The sequence below is a fragment of the Microcaecilia unicolor genome, chromosome 2 (assembly GCF_901765095.1).
Source record: "Microcaecilia unicolor chromosome 2, aMicUni1.1, whole genome shotgun sequence".
Classification (NCBI taxonomy): Eukaryota; Metazoa; Chordata; class Amphibia; order Gymnophiona; family Siphonopidae; genus Microcaecilia; species Microcaecilia unicolor.
In genome coordinates this window covers 431,584,097-431,606,599 of record NC_044032.1, presented here as the reverse complement: position 1 = coordinate 431,606,599, position 22,503 = coordinate 431,584,097, and the positions used below count along the sequence as shown (strand labels likewise).

The 22,503-nt window shown below is 41.2% G+C and overlaps 1 protein-coding gene across 2 annotated transcripts in view; it reads right to left on the bottom strand.

The window, feature by feature from the left end:
- The window catches only part of LOC115461170 (cytochrome P450 2U1-like), a 46,829-nt gene extending 37,217 nt beyond the window's left edge, over positions 1-9,612 (bottom strand). For both annotated transcript variants that reach the window (XR_003940670.1, XM_030190793.1), the window contains exon 1: positions 8,914-9,612. Coding sequence is in view for 1 of the 2 variants with exons in the window: in XM_030190793.1 (XP_030046653.1) it covers positions 8,914-9,439 (526 nt within the window). In the remaining variant the exon portion in view is untranslated. The remainder of the gene's footprint in view (positions 1-8,913) is intronic.
- Between the last annotated feature and the right edge of the window lie 12,891 nt (positions 9,613-22,503).

Below are 22,503 nucleotides of genomic sequence, written 5' to 3'. Positions count from 1 at the left end.
TCTCAGTACCCTTCTCCACCACCGCCAACTCCAGACTCCGCCCTTTCTGCCTCGCCTCACCCTATTCTTGGAATAAACTCCCTGAGCCCATACGCCAAGCCCCCTCCCTACTCATCTTCAAATCCTTGCTCAAAGCCCACCTCTTCAATGTCGCTTTCGGCACCTAACCATTGTACCTCTATCCAGGAAATCTAGACTGCCCCCAATTTGACTGACTGCACTTTTTGTCCTTTAGATTGTAAGCTCCTTTGAGCAGGGACTGTCCTTCTTTGTTAATTGTACAATGCTGCGCAACCCTGGTAGCGCTTTAGAAATGTTAAGTAGTAGTATTTTAGGCACTAACCTACTGCTTTTTTTTTTTCCTTTTTGCATAATCTCGCATGGAACTGATAAATATATTTGCTGGCAGGTACTTTGCATTTTAAGTCACTAGCGAGCAAAGGTAAAGGACTTGGAGGAGTGGCCTAGTGGTTAGGGTGGTGGACTTTAATCCTGGGGAACTGAGGAACTGAGTTCGATTCCCGGCACAGGCAGCTCCTTCTGACTCTGGGCAAGTCACTTAACCCTCCATTGCCCGCCGCATTGAGCCTGCCATGAGTGGGAAAGTGCGGGGTACAAATGTATTAAAAATAAATAAAATAAGTAACAGTAATATCCACAGAATAGTATTTCATTACTCTTCAGAAGGCCCCTAGAAAGGGGAGGAGCATTGAAAAGTGGCTGGAGTGTTTTTCTAGGCACATGGATAAACATTACACATATTTTACCTGTTACACAGTAAGTAAGAAACATAGAAAATGACTGCAGATAAAGGCCATATGGCCTATCCAGTCTGCCAATTCGTACTGCCTACTATTTCTTCTCCTTAAGAGATTCTATGTGCTTGTGCCATGCTTTCTTGACTTCAGAAGTCCGAAAGAAGTAGAGGATGACACAAATGATGATCAGCCATGGGAGTGAAATCAGCAAATCCTTTATTAAAAACACCAGCAATGCAGAAATGACACGGCCCGTGTCTCGGTGGGCGTCAGGGGTTACAAGTCTCTAATTGAACAAACAGGAAAGAAATCTGGTACACAGGCTGAGTTAAAACCAATAAAACTTGATTATATCTCTTCTAACTGCATCCCAATGGAGTCCCATTTCACATGAGGCTTCGTCAGGGAATTCAGCTTGCTCTACAATGATAACTCATTATTTTGAATCCAAAAATCTCCTGGGGGTGGGGAGAAGAGAACATTTCAGCACTTTTCAAAACAGTCCATAAGATCCCAGAAGCCTAAATTCTGATGGCAGAATATTCCACCAATGTGATGCCAAATAATAAAAACTGGTTAAATGCGAAGATTTATAAACAACATTCCTACAACTGGGAAAAGAGAGGGTGAGAGTAATTCCTAGATTGCGAATTAGAATTCCTATCAGACAGTTGAATAACTAGGTGCAATTCTATATATTATTGAAAAAACAAACATTTGTCTTCTTTGAATATGGCTGCAACATCTCTTACAAATGCTGTAGTATCTTTTAGTTTGTTTTTAAAAATTGATAGAGACATAGAACTAGTAAAAAATCAATTGCAGGTTACAACTGAGTTTTGTTACCTCGAGGCAGATCGAGAACCTGGAAAACGCCATGAGGTTTTTGAATTTATGTTTCCTCAATTTTCCCCAAACACCCTATTCTATCTGCAATGCAGTTGATGAAAACTTCTTTTGAGGAGATATTATTAATTCCTAAAGAAGCCATTCCACCAGTTTCTAAGTTATACTATGGTCCAGTAAATGTGAAATTTTTAGATGTTGAAAGTTCTTCTGGATCTGACCAGGTTTTTGAAATACACGATATATCACAGGATAGCCTTAACTTGATAGAATTTGAGAAATCTGATTCTGAAGCTGTGCCCCATGCAACTCTTGTTGTGACTTTTGTGTTTCCTCAGGATACAGAACGTCTTGAGGCTTTATTTTTGCCACAGACAAAAGCTCTTTACGAATCAAAAAATTCTGAGTTTTCCCAACTTGACATATATTATACAGGAACAAAGGAAGAAATTTCTTTTATGTCCTCAGGTGGTTTCACTTGGGGCTAAATTCCTATTGTGTTTTCCTTGTAAATGCTGTGTAACTTATTCTTCAAAAAAGTACATATTCTTTGATCCTGAGCAGTTTAAGTCTTTTCGTATTTCAAAGAAGCTGGAATCATCTCATTCTTCGGGTGGACGGACAGACTAGTACTTAGTAATTAAATTTTGGCTACTTCAGATTGCTATTGAATTATTTTTCTCTCTTTAATTTCACCTATGCTTCAAGGTGTATGTTTCCTTATTCCTGGTTCTCTCTTTTAGCGGTCTGCTGAACAGTCATTTCTTTATATAGAACTTGGAGAAATAGGTTTGATCTATTTCTTCTATTCTTTTCCTATTCACTTTCACTAAGATGTGCGTTTCTTTTTCTAGTGTATAAGCGTGTAATGATTTTAAAAAGTTAAGTAATAAAGAACTTCCAGCAATAATGTAATGACGCAAACCCTGTTCAAACTTCCATTTTGACACAGAAATGCTCTTTGGATAAATTTGTTGCACTAACCACTCCCCATTCTCTTACGTCCTTTATATATCTCTTATCTTCAATAGTATTTTATAGTATTGCTCTTTTTGTCCAATTATGGACAAAGATTTGTACATCACACTGATGCTACGGTAATACTACAACCTATCAAATACTCAAATAAAGATATGTAAAGTGTGGTGAATAAGGTGCTGTCCTGACATCGCTGTTGTCCTTTTCCTAATGGATTAACATAAGGGAGCTTCAGGAGGGGAAGAAAACCTGGCCAGTATCCCTCTGATTGGGAGGGATTTTAGTGTCCCAATAGCACCCATGACAAAGAGGAAGCACAGTTCCTTTAGCCTGCAACAGTACATGTGGGTTGCAGAGCAGGGCAACAGGGGAGATAGTAGCCCTTAAGAACAGTTAATAGAAGGGAGCATCTCTCCCAGTTTTCTCTCTCTTTCACTTGCAGCACATACCTCCATGTTGGAAATAAATATATTGTGTTTCCATAGAACATAGGTGTAAATGTATAGCTCAGGCTCTAACTAGTTTTTTTGTAACAGAAAGAAGTACATTATAGCTCTTGTAAGAAGCAGGAACAGGAGAAGGGGACGGAGGGGGTGGGGGGGGGGGACTTGTAAAACTACTGAGAAAGGGGAAAACTGTGAAATCCCGAGGCCAGGAGGCGGGACATAGACATCTGTGAGATAGCAGGGAACTATGAACAAAGAAACTACAGAGAGGAAATCAGGGAGGGGGAAGAGAGTGAGAAGTCCTAGCTGCTGTTAAGCATAACACTAGCAGACAGGTAAGTGACCATTGGACAATGAGAAAAACTTAGGGGCAGACACTTAAATGTAACTATAAAATCTGTGGAATCTTATAGAAGGGGTGGGTGTGTGTGTGTGTGTTTCAGTGTGCAGACACCAGGACACACATCCATCCTTGAAAGGATGATTTTTCAGCAATAAATTGCTTAATTAAGCCTTGATTTATCAATCTGATTTTGAGTCCTATTTTTGTATAGGTTCTCAGGTTATCTGTGGGCTATCAGCTCCTTCCCTCTCCACCACCTGTGCAGACACCCAATTCTTCCCCCCCCCCCCCCCCCCCCCCCTTGGGGCACATATACACTGAGCTCTTGCTGCATCCCTATTTTACAAAGACACATAGGAGCCTTTACCCGGCATAAACTAGATGTTTTTCTGAAATTCTTTAAGGTACCCTGTTATGAGATTACCCCCTTAGAGGGCGATTTCCAAAGGAATCTAGCCAAGTAACTTTTGTTCAAGGATATTAAGCCCTTAACACCGGCTACCATAGAAATGCGTTAAAGCGTTTTGTGGTATGTTGCCTGTTTGCGTGCATGATCTCACACGTTACTAATTTTTGAAAGCTATTTTTGGGAGAGGATGGTGCATGTGCGGGGAATGGGCATTCATACATTATGCAGCTGGTGCATTAAGATTAGTGTGTATGAACTGGATAATACAGCTTCAAGAAAATAGCTACCTTTGCCTGGAAAAATGACCAGGGCTATCTGAAACTGCAGCCCTACCTTTCCCTCCACCCCTCCCACACCAAGCAACAGAGTCTCTCCACCCCCCTCTCCAGTGCACCTGCATCTATCTACCTCCTCCCTCCAGTCCTCCAAATGCTGTGGTGGGTTGCAGCAGAGGCAATGCTGAAAGCTGTTCTTTGTACAGCAGATCTTTCCTCTGCTGCTCCCACCCACAGGAGTTGCATCAGAGAGGTGGGATATGGCAGAGGAAAAGCCTCACGGGTCAGAGAGAGAGAGCAGCTTTTAGCACTGCCTCTGCTGTGACCTGCCACAGCCTTTGGAGGACTGGGGGAGAGGTGGTTTAAACAGATGTTGGACCAAGCAGGCACATTGTGGGGGTGGAGAGATGCTAGACTTGGGGAGAGGGAGGAAGACAGCAGAGGGAACAGAGAGAACGAACAAGAGAGGCTTGGAGTAAAAGAAGAAGGGAAAGAGATCAATACAGATACTGGACTGGGGAGAGCAGAGGGAAGAGAGTGCGAGAGAGACTGGACCGGGGGGGGGGGGGGGGGGGGGGGGGGAGAGGTGACACTAGCCCAATGTAGGGAGGAACAGAGAGATGCCAGATTACAAAAGGTGGATGGGGGAAAGTCAGGAGGTGCAGGAGGAACGGAAGAGAGAGGAGAGAAGCCAGACGTGAAGAGGGAAAGGGACACAAAAGAGATGCTGGCTCTGGAGGAAGTATAAAGGGACAGGGATAAATCGCATAGGAATAAATTGCTTGTTTACTCTTTCCAAACATATTACAATGGGGGGCACACAATGAAGCTACTAAGTAGTACATTTAAAACCAACCAGAGAAAATATTTCTTCATTCAACTTGTAATTAAACTCTGGAATTTGTTGCCAGAGAATGTGGTAAAAGCAGTTAGCTTATCAAGATTTCTAAAAGGTTTGGATAATTTCCTAAAAGAAAAATCCATAAGCCATTAAGATGGACTTAGGAAAACCCACTGCTTATTTCTAGGATAAGCAACATAAAATCTGTTTTACTATTTTGGGATCTTGCCAGGTACTTGTGACCTGAACTTGTCACTGCTAGAAACAGGATACTGGGCTTGATGGACCTTCGGTCTGTCCCAGTATGGGAATGCTTATGCTCTTATGAAAGGTAGATTGTACATTCCTTGCTCCCCCCTTCCCCTGCCTCTAATAGTTTCAACCTCCTTCCGGTCCTTAGTCTTGTATTACCAGCTTTGTTCAACTGCTGGTCTCAATGGACATTGCTTAGATCATCCTCCCGGACCATGGGGTAGTGTGGAAACACATGAAGCTGCTTGGGCCATTATTAGCACCAACAGCTCTGTTAAGGGGGCTTCCTACACTTTTTCACACAAAAGGAAGATCTTATGGTGCCAAGTAATTTGGTGACACCATGTATGGTGGATGTAGCTGGCAAATAGATGGGGCTGGTGTGATTTTGCTGTCCCAAGAAATGAAGTCCTTGACGGGATCAAAAGAAAGAGACCCGAGACTCCACCTGAACTACCCTAGAATCTTTACACCAGGTTTGCATTGGTTTTATTACTGTTATTACACAACATTCTGCTAAAGTACAGACCTTGGATAATCAGTTAAAAGTCCAGGCTGATAAGGTCGAACAACAGCTCTGTTAAGGGCAGCAGATGAAATATCTCAGATTAAAGATTTTAAATCTGCTCTAATTCAAGGCAAGATGACACTTTGTAAGAAACTGGAAAATTACCTGGGAGCTTTATTTAAGGCTACTGACATTTCCATAAGCTTCAACTCTCTCTTTTTATGAAATCTTAGTTTGTTTTAAAGAAGTTTGGTCTGCAAAGGAGGAAAAGCAGGATCTCAATATTTCATTTGCTTTTCTTCAAGATAATGAAGCAATTACACATTTGTATTTTACAAGATCTTATTTTTCTGAGTGTGAAGATTCAGATTTTCCCTAATGTTTGTAAATGGAATGAAGAGAGAAGAAAACTATATCTAGCTCTTTGACAGGAGGTAGTCTCCCCAGGAGCTACATTTGTGTCATGGTTTCCATGTACATGTTTGGTTAGGTTTTAGAATAAATCATATGCTTTCTACAAACCTTTCGGATATTTTTTTCCTTGAGTCTAGAGTTGTAACTATGGCCTCTGCTTACAAAGCAGTGTGGCAATGCCGACACTGCCCATTCAAAGTGAATGGGCTGTGTCCCATCATTACTGTGCAGCTTTGTAAAAAGTGTGTGGGGGGGGGGGGGGGGTCAGTAGATAGTAAATCTAGATAAATTAGGTTCACCATTAGCTGAGACAGTGTATCCTACTCTTCTTTTTAACCTGTAAATCTTCTTGTACCATTTCTCTATTGGTTTGCTTCTTGGTTCCTCCTATTTACAGTGGACTACTGTCATAGAAATCTAAAAATACCATTTATGTAAACCACTTTGATGCAATTATTGCAAATGCAGTATATCAAATTTCATAAATGAAATTAAAAGAATCTGGATATTCAGCGTTGGCCACTATTTGGATAGTGGCACTGAATGTTCAGATTTATTTTGGCTGCAGTGGCTGGCGTTTCAAAAATGTGTCATCCACAGAGGCTAGCCTGCAAATATTTTAATCGTTTGTGAAAGTAGTTCACGCACCTACACTTAGAAATAACCAAAGCAAGTGTAAATAGAAATGACAGTTTGCTGTTGGGCCAATTTCTACAACAATCTGTTGAACTGGCAAACTATCCAAATCAACCCCCCTCCCAAAATCTGGTATCAACTCCCTTCCTCACTAAGAAGCCATATGTATTGCTCCTCTTGCCCCTATAGGCCTACCAGGCTCTCTTCTACCCCCCTGCCAGCCCTGTCCTATTTCCTTACCTTTTAAGGGTGCAGAGGAAAGGCCAGGAAAGGCCAGTTGACAGGAGATGGTCTGTCCCTCCTGACCTGGCTGGACCAAGGCAACATTGATAACAGAATGGCCCCTAAGCAAACATTTGTAAGTCCTACCACCAACCACCATTTACTTTGTTTCTCTCCCCAACCCCCAGACCACATTAACTCTTTCCCTCAGATCACTCCCCCCCCCCCCCCCCCCAATTTCCATTTATGGCCTTCCTCCTCAGGGCTGACCTCCTCCAGAAGTGGCTTAGGGGAAATTGCAGGACCTGGCTTTGATGTCAGCAGCAGTTTGCTAGTGAACACAAGGAATGAACAAGCACATGGCCAAGAATAGGCTAGCTAATAGGACCGTGGCACAGAACCAGGGAAGCAGAGCATTGGATCCACTTCTTTCACTGATGATCCTCGAGAGCTCAGGCAAGTCACTTCACATTTCATTGCTTCAGATAAAATTATGTACAGTGCCTATTAAGAGTGAGCAGCAATTTACTCCTTGAACTCAAAAGCTGCTGCCATACTCAGACCAGTATCTGGATTGCTCTGGAGAGATAAATTAGCAGGGTAGGTGAAAAAGAAAATGGCAGCCTGTGCAAGAGGAAAGAGCACGGGAAAACATGGATTCAGGGGGCCTGGGGAAGTACTGGAGCCACACAGGGAGGAAGCATGGAGTACAGCAGGTCTACTACTAGGTAGGGGTGCGCAGGTTGAAAATTTTCATGTCATCTTTTTTTCCCATATCGTTTACAGGAATGTTTATTTTGCTCAGGTTTTTTTTAAACCATTTTTTTCCCGTTGTGGGCACAATGTGGTTAAGAGTGTGCACACTCTTTGTGAAAGTGTGCACTATTCACACATTATTTGCAACGAGAGAGGCAGATTGTTTGTGGTTTACCAGCAACTATTCTGCCTCCCTTAATTAAAACCACTGGCAGGTAACCCAACTCTAGCCCCAAGTCTCCCACACCTATCAGGAATTTACCAATCTCATGTAGGAGAGCTGACGTGTTCATAGGCTCCATCTTGATTTTGCACACTAGGCATATACCTATGTGTATTAACCCTTCCCCGACTCCAAACTGAAAATGAAATGACACTGACCTGATTTTGCAGAACTATGCCCCCCCCCCCCCCACGAGGATTGAGTTTGCAAGGCACAGTACAATGTCAATTTGGCTAGCATCATTTTGAATGTAATGCAGCAGGTGCAAGAGGCATGTAATCTCTACTCGTTTGGAGATCCTGCTAGGTACTTGTGACTTGTTTGAAACTGGATATTGGCTTGATGATATGGCCCAGTAAGGCAATGCTTACGTATTTATGTTGAAGTTGTGTGGGAATTTTCATCTATTCAGGTTCCAACTGTAACTGACATTCAAATAAACAGCAGCGGTAGTGAGCCGAAGTTACCCCACCATAGCCAGCCCACGAGTGGTGTCTACTGGTCTGCATAGCTGATGAACGTAGCAGTGCTCGTTCCTAGGATGAGCAGGTCACCTAGTATGTGCATTGCGGGCTCTCTCGAGTCACCCATTTGCCTGAAATTTGGCAAAAGCGGGGTCCTGTTATTTGGGCAAGACAGTCCACTACCAATTTCTATCTAAATCCGTCCAGAGATGGATCCTGACCTGTTTGTGCACAGACGAACAAACAGACAACGGGGTCGGCGACAGCAACGTGTAATTCGCAGGTTTGACGCTGAAACGCAAATAGAAAGAACCTGAGAAAACAAAGGCAGATCAAGACCACAGGATGATCTTTTGTTCGAATTCTGTGTTACAGCTGCTGATGTTGATTGATTGATAAAGTGTTTGTCTTTTTCTAAAACCAATACAATTCTTGGACTTAAGCCACAGGATCTATGGAATCCAATCTGCTAGCGGGCAACGGATGGGGCAGAAAGAGCAGAGCTCTTATGTCCCCTCCTCTCCCGGATCCGGAGCTCTTACCTTTCCGCTCGGTGATGAGGGAAACCTGGGCTGAATCGGGCCGCTCCGAGAACACTTCAGCATAGTTCACCAGCGCATCCTTCAGTGTCTCAAAGTCGTTGAGGAAGACTATCATGCGATGGCCGATAAAGAGCCTGAAGATCTTGCCGTAAATACGGGCCAGTTCGCCGACGATGAGGTGCGTGAAAAGGAATCCGTTCCAGCTCCACTGCTGCGGGATTTCTCCCCAGCCCATTTCCTTCCACTGCAACAAATGTGAGATCAGCGAATTCGGCAGCAGAACGTGGCCGAAGTTGCCCAGGATGGGCAAAGGCAGAGGCCCTGGGGGCGCGTTTCCAGAGATGATCAAGTGGAAATCCCAGAGGGTCTGGAGCAGCCAGTACACGGCCAGAAAGAGCAGAACTCCGAGCAGACAAATGGACCAAGAAACACTCTCCATGAAGCCGCCCGCGGGAACCCACCGAAACAGCAGCCCGGAGCCGAACTTCTCCCCCGCATCTTCTATCATCCCTAATACTAACCCCATCGAGCTGAGCTCCAAGGGCAAAAGGTAAAAAAAAAACAAAAAAACGGATACAGCGGACTCGATCAGAAAACCTTTAAAAGTTCATTTTTTCCCCCCAGTCATTTAGATATGGACATTTTACATATATTTTCCAAAATGTTTTTTGTTTTCTCTGTTGTGTTGATGGTATTTAACTATTCTCCCTGACCCCCTCCTATTTGCGCACAATCTCGTCCACCTTAAAAGGGGCGTGCCCCCGTGCTGCCGTAAATTTGACTGGTTCCTCTCCACAGGAAGGTAACGTTTCGTCACAGGGGGCGCGACTTAGCAGGGTCTGTTTTCTGGGAGGTTGCATAAAACAGGAGGGTTGTAGACCACTAACTAAAGCCAGTAGGCGGAGCTTGCCTGCAATAGACTGAGTATGCCCTGTTTTAGCAATTGACAACACTAGCAAAAGATTATTAGAAATAACCAGGGCATTTTTTTTTTGAGGGAGGTACTAAGTACCAGCACCTTTTCCACTGTCTGCTCCCAGACTGTCATATTAATGCTTGAATGTTTTCACTTATATACACTGTCAGCTAGCACATTTGCTTATTTCCGATCTGAGGAAGAAGGGCAACCTTCGAAAGCTAATCAAGAAATGTATTAAGTTATGTCCAATAAAAAAGGTATCATCTTATTTTCTTTTCCATGTTTTATTTTGTTTGATTTCTATTCAGGGCCGTGCCGACGCGGTAAGCGAGGTAAGCATGGCAGGAGGGCGCCATCCTCTGGGGGGCGCCCCGCCGCACCATGCTTACCTCGCTCGCCCTCTTCTCCCCAGATCCTTTTTTTTTTGTTTAAATTTACCTCTCCGGCGCGCGGCAGTATAGGCAGCGTAGGCAGTGTTAGTGAGAAGGAGGCGGCGCTCCCCCGCCCCGACGTGTCTTCCCTTCACTCGGTTCTGCCTCTCCTGACGTCATTTCTGACGTCAGAAGAAGGCGGGACACAGCGAAGGGAAGACACGTCGGGGCGGGGGAGCGCCGCCTCCTCACTTACGCTGCCACACGCCATTTAAACAAACAAAAAAAAAGGATCTGGGGAGAAGAGCGCAGGTAGTGTGCTCGTTTTCGGGGGGGGGGGGGGCGCCAGAGAGGCCAACTGCAGGGGGGCGCCGGAGACCCTAGGCACGGCCCTGTTTCTATTGATAACCTTAAGAGTGGACTAACAGGGCTACCACACTCCTCCACTGTCTGCTAAAATTGACAATGAAAGAGCTCAGGCTGTACACACTAATTCTGTCTTGTCATAGATTCTGTGACTGGTTGCAGGGGGTCAGGCTATTGTGGGGTGGGTCCCTCAGTGCTCACCCCACCCCTGAAGGGTGGCTGGCATTTGGTGACCGCCGCGTTCGATTTAAACACGCCACCAGAATTTTTGTCAAAGTGGGGGTTGATTATAGATCTTGACTAAAATTCCGTTGTTTTATCTTCCAGTTGAATGTTGACCCCTTACTAACATAATTTTTGGCTGAATTTATAAACAGCTGTTTTACTTTTGCTTTCTGGTCTCTTTCTGAAACTGTTTCTGAGACTTTCAGAATTAAGATGTTATTTCGTTAAAACTCAGAGACAGATTTTTTTTTTATGCCGCAAGACACAGCCTGGTAGATCTTATCGTGTTCCACAATGTGGTTATAAAGTTTTTAAAAGTTTGCTTCTTTTCCCTTAATAGAGGAGTTCTCAATACTAAATCTTATCTCTATTTCTCCTGCGTAATCCCTTTTTAGATACTTCCTGAGAACACTTCCTCTGTTGCTACATACAGTGGTGGTGCTCTTGGCCATTTTGTAGAGGTTAGAGTCTGACTGATTCACTGAGTCTGTGGACAGGTGTCTTTCATGCAGGTGACCATTGCCGACAGCTGTCTGTCATGCAGGTAACGAGTTGATTTGGAGCATCTACCTGGTCTGTAGGGGCCAGATCTCTTACTGGTTGGTGGGGGATCAAATACTTATTTCCCTCTGCAGAATGCAAATAAATTCATATACTTTCCACAATGTGATTTTCCGGATTTAATTTGTGATGTGCTATCTCTCACTGTTACCAATAACCTACCCTTCAATTATGGGCTGCTCATGTCTTTGTCAGTGGGCAAACTTACAAAATCAGCAAGGGATCAAATACTTATTTCCACCACTGTATATGAATTTTTCTCTCCCTCCACTCTCTATACCCCCTCCTCTCCTGTTGAAGACTGTAAGTTTCTCTGTTTTCAATTCTAACTTTACTTTTAAAGTTTTTTTTTGCAAAGCTGCCTCCAACTTTCACTTACTGTACTTTCCCATACTGCCAGTCATGTTTCCACTGCAAGTCTCAGACTTCTTTTTTCATGTATGGGTTTATTATTCTCTTTATGTGCCTATTCTGATCGTTGTAACCTGCTCTCAGAGTCTGTCTCTCTTGAGAGGTATTCCCTATTGTAAATTAACTTGTCTGTAGATCTGGGTTTGATGTTTACATGAGCTCTGGTGATGGTTGGTTTGGCCAGCCTTGTTTATTGTCTGCCGATATGAGGCTGTGTTATTTTCCTGGACATAGGGTCCTGCAGTAATTTTCAAATATGCTCTTGCTATTATTTTATGCTCTTGCCCTAGATGCAAGCTTCCTATTGTCGCTCCTAGAACATTAATCTTAGTCAGAGACGGTTCATATTGTTTATTGCTTTGTACATACAGTACTACTTTAGCTGTTATCTACGGGAAACATGTACCCGGTGGTTTAATTTCAGAAGCTGATTCTAGCCTACTCATACATAATGTTTGGTATTGCCGTATTAAAAGCTGCTTTAACCCAGCATGTATGCACTACGCTACAAAAGTCTTGTAATTAATATTAATATTCTTATCTTTTGATGGTCTCCCGCTCCGTCTGGTTGCTTTGCCCTTGCATTGCAGGATTACTTCCTGTCAGCTGTTCCATTCTAATGCTTTTGAGTTTCCTTCTCGTGGTTTGTTGAGTGGAAAATATATTGTCTAGTGAATGATGAACGTGGAATTTTTCACATTTTTTGTTCCGGCTAATGTGTTCCGACTAATGGCTCCTTTATGGTTGTACCTTCCCCCATGAGCTTACATGTGTTTTGTTTTGCTTTAAAATATTTATTTTCCTTTTTACTCTTTATATTCTCTCCCGCTTTACTGTTTCCGATGTATGTTACAGGGACTTTTTCCCGGGACATGCTATACTCCTATTTTCTTATACCCTCTTCCACCTGTGTCACGCTAGATCCATTGGCTTCAATACCGATGCTTGAGGAATCGCTTACACCCACCTATTGGACTCATCTCCGCCCCTTAGGTGGATGACGGTATAAACAAATTGGTAGAAATTGAGCAATATCCCACTTCATTCCCGAAGTGTGCTAGCTCCACAGCTCGACCTTTTGCTCCTGCATGAGTTAGTTTAGCTCTGATGCATGCAATGTCATACAGAGACGTCCAGCGCATCTGTTGCCATTGGAGCAAGCTGACTAGGGGATTTTAAATTTTTAGACGTATATTTAAGTATCCCGTGGGGGTTAGTTGAATTGAGTGGAATCTTCAGTTGAATTGAGCAGAATCTTCCTAACCAGCGAAAATCCATGGGATAGCTGTCCTTCGAGTTCAGGGAACTTATTTTGCAGCTTCTTGGACTCTTTGAGGGGTAGTAGGCCCCCCTTTTTTGAGGGTTCTACCATTGGAGTGAATCATGGCCAATGGAGAAGACTCTTGGCAGCCAGTAGAGAAGAATCCTGGTTGTAGAAGCATACCCTGGGGGACAGTATTTATAAAATAGGGTACATATATTAGCTGACACTAGGTATTTACTCACTCACTTCTCAGGTACACATCTCTGTTTGCAGTTTTTGTCTCTCTCACTTTTAATGTCACTAGCGGTTAAGGCGTGGAGCTTTCCGCCAATTAGTAATTTTTATTTTGGGTCCCTACGTTGGTAGGGGCTTTCTGTAAAGACCTTTCTATTTTGCGGTTGACGCCACCGAGAGTTCGGAAGTGTGTGGTGATCCCACTAACTGTCCTCTTTCTCAATTGACTTTCTGCGCTGGAGATTACATTGCACGAATCGTGAGTATATTTTTATTTACTGCATGTGTTACTATTAAGCTTGCCGTTGTATACTTTCATGGCCTGTTAGATTAGCTCTAATTTAAATGTTTTATTTTACCAAATTTAGGATTAAGATTTTGTCCTCAATACACTGAGACACCTCTGTATGTGGGACAATATATGAGTGTGGTTTTCTTTTTCTATTCTGTCTGTGTGCTGTGACTTATGATTGGCTGCTGAAAGATTTATTTTTGGGTCTTTTATTCTGAAACCCTAAACAATTTCTTAACCGTGCACAATTTCAATGATTGGTTTTAAGTTACTGTTTTAATTTTATGTCTATATGTTCCTGTGTGTTCTGTGGTAAATGGCATAAACTAAACCCAGCATGTTTTAAGGTGCTTAAAGTCTGGAAAAAGTATGTAAATTCCAGGAAGCCCTTGACACACTGCACTGATTCACTCTGCTGAACTAACACTACTCCAAGAAGAGTGCTGGAGAGACTTTGTTGTGAACACTGTGCTCCTGCTTGATGTGATTTAGAAGATTTTTATGATTTAAAAGGACTATAATTTGAACCTTTAAGGACGATATCTAAGACACAAGTGGAAGATTTGAAATTGAGGAAACAACAATTGGGGAGCATGTACACAGATTATGGATATATAGAAATGTGCCCACACAAGGTTTATGTGAATGGGTGGTGAAGTGAAGGGTGTGACTGGGCAAGTTCCGGAACTTACACAGCATAAGTGGTTTTATGTGATATATGTATTGTAATAAAAGAAATTAAATATTTTAAAGGAAGAACGTTTTTTGTGATATAGTTTTGGGATCTGTTCTTCTAGTTTAAATATTTATCCCCAGTAATATATATACTGTGCAGGAGGAGGGGATTATGGCAACTGCCAGATGGGAGTCCAAAACAGGCCTCTCAGAGGGGTGTATCTCAGAATTACTAGGAGGGGATAGATTGTTTGCGAATGCTCAGCAATCACAGATATGTCATTGGGATGAAGTTTTGAGAGCCCATAAATCATTAGTTCGGTCAGAGCTACATTCGGCAGCTCTAGTGGAATATTGCCACGTACAAAGGGTACCACGTGGTTTACGAATGAATAAAGAGCCGAGAATTTTGGGCAATGAGCAGTATGTGTCTAAATGGAACGCAGTGATTCCACAATGTTCCTTGGATTTAATGTTACTTACAATAGAGGCTTTGCAGGAAGAGATTAAAGTACAAAAAGAAGATGTATGTAAGAAACAGGAGTATATTAAACAAGTGTCAGATAGAGTGACATATGAACAGCAATTACGGGAACATAATGATAAAATTGAAAAATATAGAATGGAACAAAGAGCATTAAAAATTACTAAGTATAAGCGTGATGAGTACGACTATACTAAAGGTTACGTATATGGGTGGATGGATAGACGGACCCGGGGACGAAAAAATAGAACTGCAGGACGGAGAGTGAACTTTAAGATCTCCTCCAGTGACTCTTCAGGGGATGATGAAGGCATAAAGGAAAGAAATCAAGGGGAAACAAATTTAAGATCAGGAAGATTGCAGGAATCTGGGACTACATTATCTATTTCTTTTTTAAGGTTACCCGAACAGATCCAAGAAATACAAATAGAAACCAAGGAGGCAGGCAAAACGTCGGGAAAAGTAAGGAAGGGGGCCAAGAAAGCAATATAATCAATATATCACAGGTTAATTTATCTATAGAGGAACAGCATGTTTTAAGTAAAGGGCTTTCATTTGTACCATCTAATACTTACGATGCTTTTGCTACGCGTCGGGCACTATATAGGTTTTTTAGGGAGCTCCGATTACGACTATTTTTTGGGGCACAAGAATCTGTAGTAGGACCGGATTCCTATCTTCCCCGTACTGGGTATAAATCTAGATGGGTACCTCCGGGACCCATCGATCCGTCAATTGTTACTTTTCAGAGACTGGTTCTGGCGGAACTTTCTTCTATAGAGAGTCAGGAGGGGAGAGCAGATGGTAATCTCTCTTACTCTCAAAGGCAGAGTATTGATAGACTAGCAAGAAATAAGGAAATTATTATACAGAGGGCGGACAAGGGGGGCTCCACGGTTATTATGGACTCTGAGAAATATGTTAGAGAAGCCCTTAATCAATTGAATCAACAACAGTTTTATAACAAAATTGGAAGAGATCCCACTCTAGAGTTAAAACAGCAAATAGATGAGTGGGTGGACACTGCAGTATTAAATGGTATACTTACGATTAAGGAGCAAAGATTTTTATGTCATCCGTGTCCGAAGATTCCGTATATATATTTTGTACCCAAGGTTCATAAAACCTTGGAGAATCCCCCCTGCCGCCCTATAGTATCGACACGTGACTCTGTCTTGGAACCTATATCTCAATTCATGGACAGGTTTTTAAAACCGTACGTGAGCCAGGCAGAGTCATATGTCAGAGATTCTTTACATTTTATTCAATTGCTAGAAGAGATTGATTTAACACACATACGGGATGGTGAATTTCACATGATTGGGCTAGATGTGGTAGCATTATATACCAACCTTCCTCAGGATCAACTCATTAAGATGGCATCAGAATATTTGATACGTTCTGCCATGCCTATGGCTAAAGTTAAGGTGTTGAGCCAATTGCTCACCTTGGTGGTCTGCCAGAATTATTTCAGTTTCCAGAATGAGTTTTATGTGCAGAGGGGAGGGGTGGCCATGGGGGCCACGGTCGCTCCCTCGCTGGCGTGTCTGTACATGACTCAGTTTGAGGAGAAATATGTATATCACTCACCATGGCAGGAACATATCCTGCTATGGAAGAGATACATAGACGATGTGATCTTATTCTGGCAGGGCACTAGGGAAGAGGCCCTTAAATTTGTTGAGTATTTGAACACATTGGACACTCAAGTGCACTTCACCTTTCGTATGGATAGTGAGAAAATGGAGTTTTTGGATATATTGGTCAAGAGAATGGATAATAATGAGTTCAGTACCACTATATATAGAAAACAGACAGACCGTAATTCCATACTCCATTACACTAGCTTTCACCATCCTGCTCTCAAGAGAGGGGTTCCCATAAGCCAGTTTTTGAGACTTAGACGTATATGTTCAACCACAAGTGAATTTAGAAAACAAGCTAAGCCTATGACTCAAAGATTTCTGCAAAGAGGGCATCCTATGGGGGTGATTAAAAAAGCATACAAGAGAGCGTTGTATGCTCAACGTCCCTGGTTACTTCTCCCCACCGCAAGATCCATAGATCGCACTTTATCTTGTGTTCTGCCTTTTTCTGTTAAAGCCTCTAAAATAGGACATATTATACATAAGAACTGGCACATCTTAAGAACTCATCCGGTGTTTGCTGAGCATCCAAAAATAGCCTATTCCCGCATGTCTAATCTAGGGGAGTTGTTACATAAACCTAGAAATAATGGTAACAACCAGGGGCAACATTCACCATGTGGGAAGTGCGCATTTTGTACATTTTCCATGTCTACTCAATGGGTTTGGATCCCTGGTACCACCAAGAAATATTATTTGCGCAGCATTACTGATTGCACCAGTGTAGGAGTAGTTTATTGTATAGTGTGCCCTTGTCAAATGTACTATATAGGGCACACGAAACGCCAGTTAAAAAAACGTCTGGCTGAGCATGCTAGCAACATTAGAATTGGTAAACAAGAGGCTCCTTTGGTCAGCCACTGGATAGCACATGCTCATGAAGTAGCTGATTTAAAATGCACGGTGCTTAGACAGATCACTCCGTGCAGAGGAGGGGGTGATGTCACAGCACAGCTGCTGTATATTGAACAGAGATTTATCTTCGAGTGGGATACGGTGGCTCCCAGGGGTCTGAACCTGGAGGTAGAATGGACATAGTAGGTTTTGCCCCCCAGGTGAAAATGATTCAGTGAAATTTGATATAAGGAAGCAGTGTGATTTCCTGCTGTAGTCATTTAAGTTGCTGAGACGCTCACAGAGGGTCCTGTGCTGGACTCATGATTCCTAAGGTAGGCTGCCTTAAAATTTAAAGGTTAAAGATTTCATTATTGAATTTGATTTAGATTGAATAAGTTTGTATAGGGGGGGTTAAAAGAGATAGATAAGAATGAAAGTAGGGAAATGTTATAGATAAACTATGTACTGTTTTTGGTATAGGGAAATGTTCCTCCTGAAGAAGGAGTGTTCGAAATGCGGTCTCGCATTGAGGAACAAAAGAGAGAAGGTGTGAAGAGTTAGAAGGTGCTTAAAGTCTGGAAACAGTATGTAAATTCCAGGAAGCCCTTGACACACTGCACTGATTCACTCTGCTGAACTAACACTACTCCAAGAAGAGTGCTGGAGAGACTTTGTTGTGAACACTGTGCTCCTGCTTGATGTGATTTAGAAGATTTTTATGATTTAAAAGGACTATAATTTGAACCTTTAAGGACGATATCTAAGACACAAGTGGAAGACTTGAAATTGAGGAAACAACAATTGGGGAGCATGTACACAGATTATGGATATATAGAAATGTGCCCACACAAGGTTTATGTGAATGGGTGGTGAAGTGAAGGGTGTGACTGGGCAAGTTCCGGAACTTACACAGCATAAGTGGTTTTATGTGATATATGTATTGTAATAAAAGAAATTAAATATTTTAAAGGAAGAACGTTTTTTGTGATATATAAACTAAACCAGCCAGTTATTAAGGAAACATTTCTTTAGTTTTAAATTAGTGCTCTAAGGTTACCCGGCGAGATTGCCTATCAACTGCAGTGGTAGTAAATCTCAAAGGAGTGTTTATTTATTTTTTCCCCAGGATTGTATATTATTTCATTTAAGCAATGTTTGTTTGATTTGTGACGTGATGTTAAATACCTGATTGTTTTTGACTTCCGGTAAATTGCTTTCACTAGGAATCCGAGCACTCACATCCGGATTCTAAATCTGGATGAGACAGATATACCGGACATACTTGTCATTCTTATTCGGCTATCATATGACGGACTTCTTAGTTAAGGAGATCCCCTTACAGTTTTAATTGTATAGGTGTGCGTCCGTGTATGTGTTCTTTGAAAATTGCATAATTATTCCAGATATTTACTATGAAGGCATTCCCTTACAATGTGTCTGGAGTGTACAGTTTTTCTGGACTAACTGTCTCATTTCATTCAGGCAATGCATTGCGAAAGTACTTAAATGTCTGTGTAGTAGATTGAGCTGAAAGGTTCAATATTATATGCCATCTAAAACATTGTTTATTTGTGACGTTGTTTAAGATAACTAGTGCTGATGTTCACTTCCTGGTTCTCTATTGGGGATGTGCTCCATAAGAATGAATTAACTGTTTTAATTTTCCTTTCACGTCTTATCTACTACTTTCAAACTTCCTTCCCTGCCTCTTAAAGATTTATAGTTTTAAAGCTCTATGTTCTTGGTTTGGTTTCGGAACTTGCTGCCGACATTACTTAATCCCTATCTGAAGGTCAAACAAGTTGCCTATTTTTGTGCCAATGTGGTCAGAGTTTGATGCATTTTAATGCTAGGGTATGCTGTATCTAGATGAGTTTGTGCATTTGAAAGATGTTAAGTTAGAAACATTGTTTGCATTTCAGAATAACAGTCTTTTGAGTTGTCCAGGAATACAGAGCTGTTCTGCAAGTTATTGTTAATTGTCTTAGAACAATTTTATTTTGTTTTTTTTAAATATATAAATTCAATGTAATGTGCATAGAGACATCCTTTTAATGCCGAGATTCTGCTAAAAGTGTCTGGTTTGCATACATGTTTATTCTTGCATATGTTTCTTAAGAGAATAAAAAGAAACTAGGAAATGCCCATCCATGCCTTGCAAGTTGCAACTCTCTCTCTCTCTCCCTGACTTTGCCACTGTAGATAATAGACGTGAGCTACTTTTAGCTAAGATTGTAAGCTCTTTGGACAGGAACTGTTTTTTTGTGTATGGTGTACAGCACTGCGTGTGCCTTATAACGTTATAGAAATGATCCCTCCGCCTTTGCTTGTTTCTCAGTGGCTTACTGAGACCTTTTATTAATCTACAGGAAACAGATGCTATCTAAGATAGAAATTTGAACTAGTCTCTGCTAACAGGAATTGAGTTCAATTTTTCTTTTTTATTCCTTCTGTTTTAAACTATATTTGATTTGCCTGTGTCTGTAATCTCCTGATTATAGGGGTTTTTAAGCTATATTATTGTATAGAATTCCAGCATTTCTTGTTCTCAAGCCCCAAATGGCACAGTTAAATTTCATTTCCGGATTCCATAATACTATAGTGCCTGCCTTATTACTTCTGCAATAGGGTTTAGAATTTGAATGTGTTAAGTTAAAGCGACCAGGACCCCTCGGTCTGACAAATAGATTAAGCCTTGCATAACATAACCAGGTGATACACTAGAACTGAAGAAATTCAGGTTGCTAGTATTTCAAAGCACAGTTAGGACTTTTTGCAGTACAGGAGCTGCAGTACTAGCTACGCACAATTGCCAACTTCCTTTTTATTGGGAACCGTACCTGTGGAAACAGATAAAGTACTAACTTTCTTTTTCTCTCCTGGAATAGTAATTTTATGAAGACCAATTACACCAGCATGAAGTTTTAATAAGAAATTAAACTTACAGTTTTTATTTTGATGTATAGTCCTATTTTCAATCACCATAATATCCAATGCTTGCAATGAGCTGTAAACTCAAATTAGACACAGGAAACACCGTTATTTCGTGATTTCCTCAGGAACGAATTACAAGGGATTAACCCTTGTAGTACTTATTTTCTCTGATGTTCATTTTTACAAAAGCTTTAAACACAGTAGACTTTACATGATACAGGAATTAATTATGTGCTTCAGATTTTTAATAACTATATGGGTTTTTCTATGATTCTGTGTTATCCTTGCTACTCTTTGTTTAGAATTCAATTTACAATGTAGGCTTAAAAGCTGTTCCATTTATCACGCTGTGATTATATTCTTAATTTTTGAATTTTACTATAATGTTTTAAGAAATGCTTCTGCTTGTCTCCTGCTTATAAAGCGGCTCCTCCTCTGTATTTAAAATATACTCCAAATTATAATTAGATTTCTGGGGATATATAAGCTTATTTTTGGCTATCCCTCTGAATCCTGATATGCTCCCATGATTCAGGGCCCGAATTCTGCAAGCATAAGACGGGTCAGATTACAATTTAATATAATTTTCATTTTCCAAATTGGCTCTGAACTATTACAGAGGACTATAGGTTATTGTCTTTCTCATCTGACCTATTTAACGCTTGTAAAGGTCACGTGAGGAGGCCTCATATAAATATATAGTTTTTTCCATCTTGTTTTCTACTTGTAATTTGTGATTTTATATGTTGAAACTAAGCTCCACCTACTGGTGAACTAACAATGCATTCTTTGACTTTTCTTTCTAATGATCCTGTGCTGAGATTTGACTACCAAGCATTACTTGTATATCAGCTCTATTTATTAAGTCCTGTAAGTTGACTAAAGTCTGCTGATCTAATTCCTGATCTACCGCCTCCATTCCAATCTGGTACTTCTGCTACAACCGTCCTCTGGCAAGAGAAGGCAGCGCCAACTTCTCCAATGAGAATTTTTTTTGTCCAAATGATGTCATTAATTTAGACCTTCTTGGTTATGCTCTTCAATATTCCATTGTATTAAATATTGTTGCAGGCAGCTCATCTTTTCCAGAACCTACATGGCACTTCACATATGAACTCTCAACCACAACAGTGTGCCTACATCGCCTTCCTGGAACCAGACAGCGGCCATAATTTCTGAAGATACTTCCATCACCTGAACCTTTTCGCATATTAGTTATGAATTTCTGCACATTAGTCTTCTACTTTTACTATGACTTTTTCCTAAGCTTTCTTAACCCCACAGGTTTAGACCCATTATTCATCAATAATTACATTTCTGTCTTGTTTATCAGACTTCACAAGCCAGAAGGGGGGATGTGCGATAAAAACAAAGATCTGGGTGCTGATGATTATGCAACCTCCAATTCCTTGAACATGAGAGACTTAGCCCATAGAAAGTATACCCAGAGAGAATTGAAGCTGTGACCTCTACTACAGCCAAGCCTGAGAACTATACATCTTGATTTCACCTGAAAAATATTACAGCCTTCAGTAAAGTCCAGAACTCAGAATCACAACGGGAGACATTTCAGAATCAGGAACTCCTGCACAATACAGCCAAGCCAATCAGGAGATAATTAATTTGAGATTCATAGTTGCTATTTATGGACATTATGGACTCATATTTTGATTTATTTTTAGTCTAGCATTAACCCTGTCTATTGGAAAGGTTCTATTTAATTTCCTATTACTCCCTTTTTGGCTAATTTATGTTGCTAATGACACAGTTTCCGTTGCAGAAGGACATTTGTAATTCAACTCTTATTGTCTTTAGATTTAATTTCCTGTGTACTTTCATTTAGGCATAATTAACCTTTGACATGTATGTACTTTAACACTTACCTACCCAATGCACCTTTAGGTTAGTCCTATCCAACCCTGCCTTTATACTGACAAGGCCAGTTTGCCTTAGTCCAAGTAGTTATTCCCATCACCTCTAGCCCTCTCCAAGGAGAAACTCTATTAGAGTTCCTAGGGGGGGGGGGGGGATGCCAGATGATTTTAAAATACTCAATTAGGTTGCAGCTGACTTTAAATCCACAATGATCTATTGGCTGGATTAATTATACCATGTATGCATATATGCAACCTATCCTACTAAATGGTATCCTATATGTTGACATATACCTGTCTCTCATTGTTCCCTATGTTGTAAATACAAAAGATTCTTTTTGGATTCTTTAATTCAACATGCTGTTGTTTAAATTTTAACACTGATTGCTATGGTACCATGGGAGTGATTGAGCTACTCTGGAATGATAGCAATAATGGAAAGTTTGCACTTTAAAATTTGCCCGAGGGAGCTAGCATGCTTCCAAACTTGCTAGGTA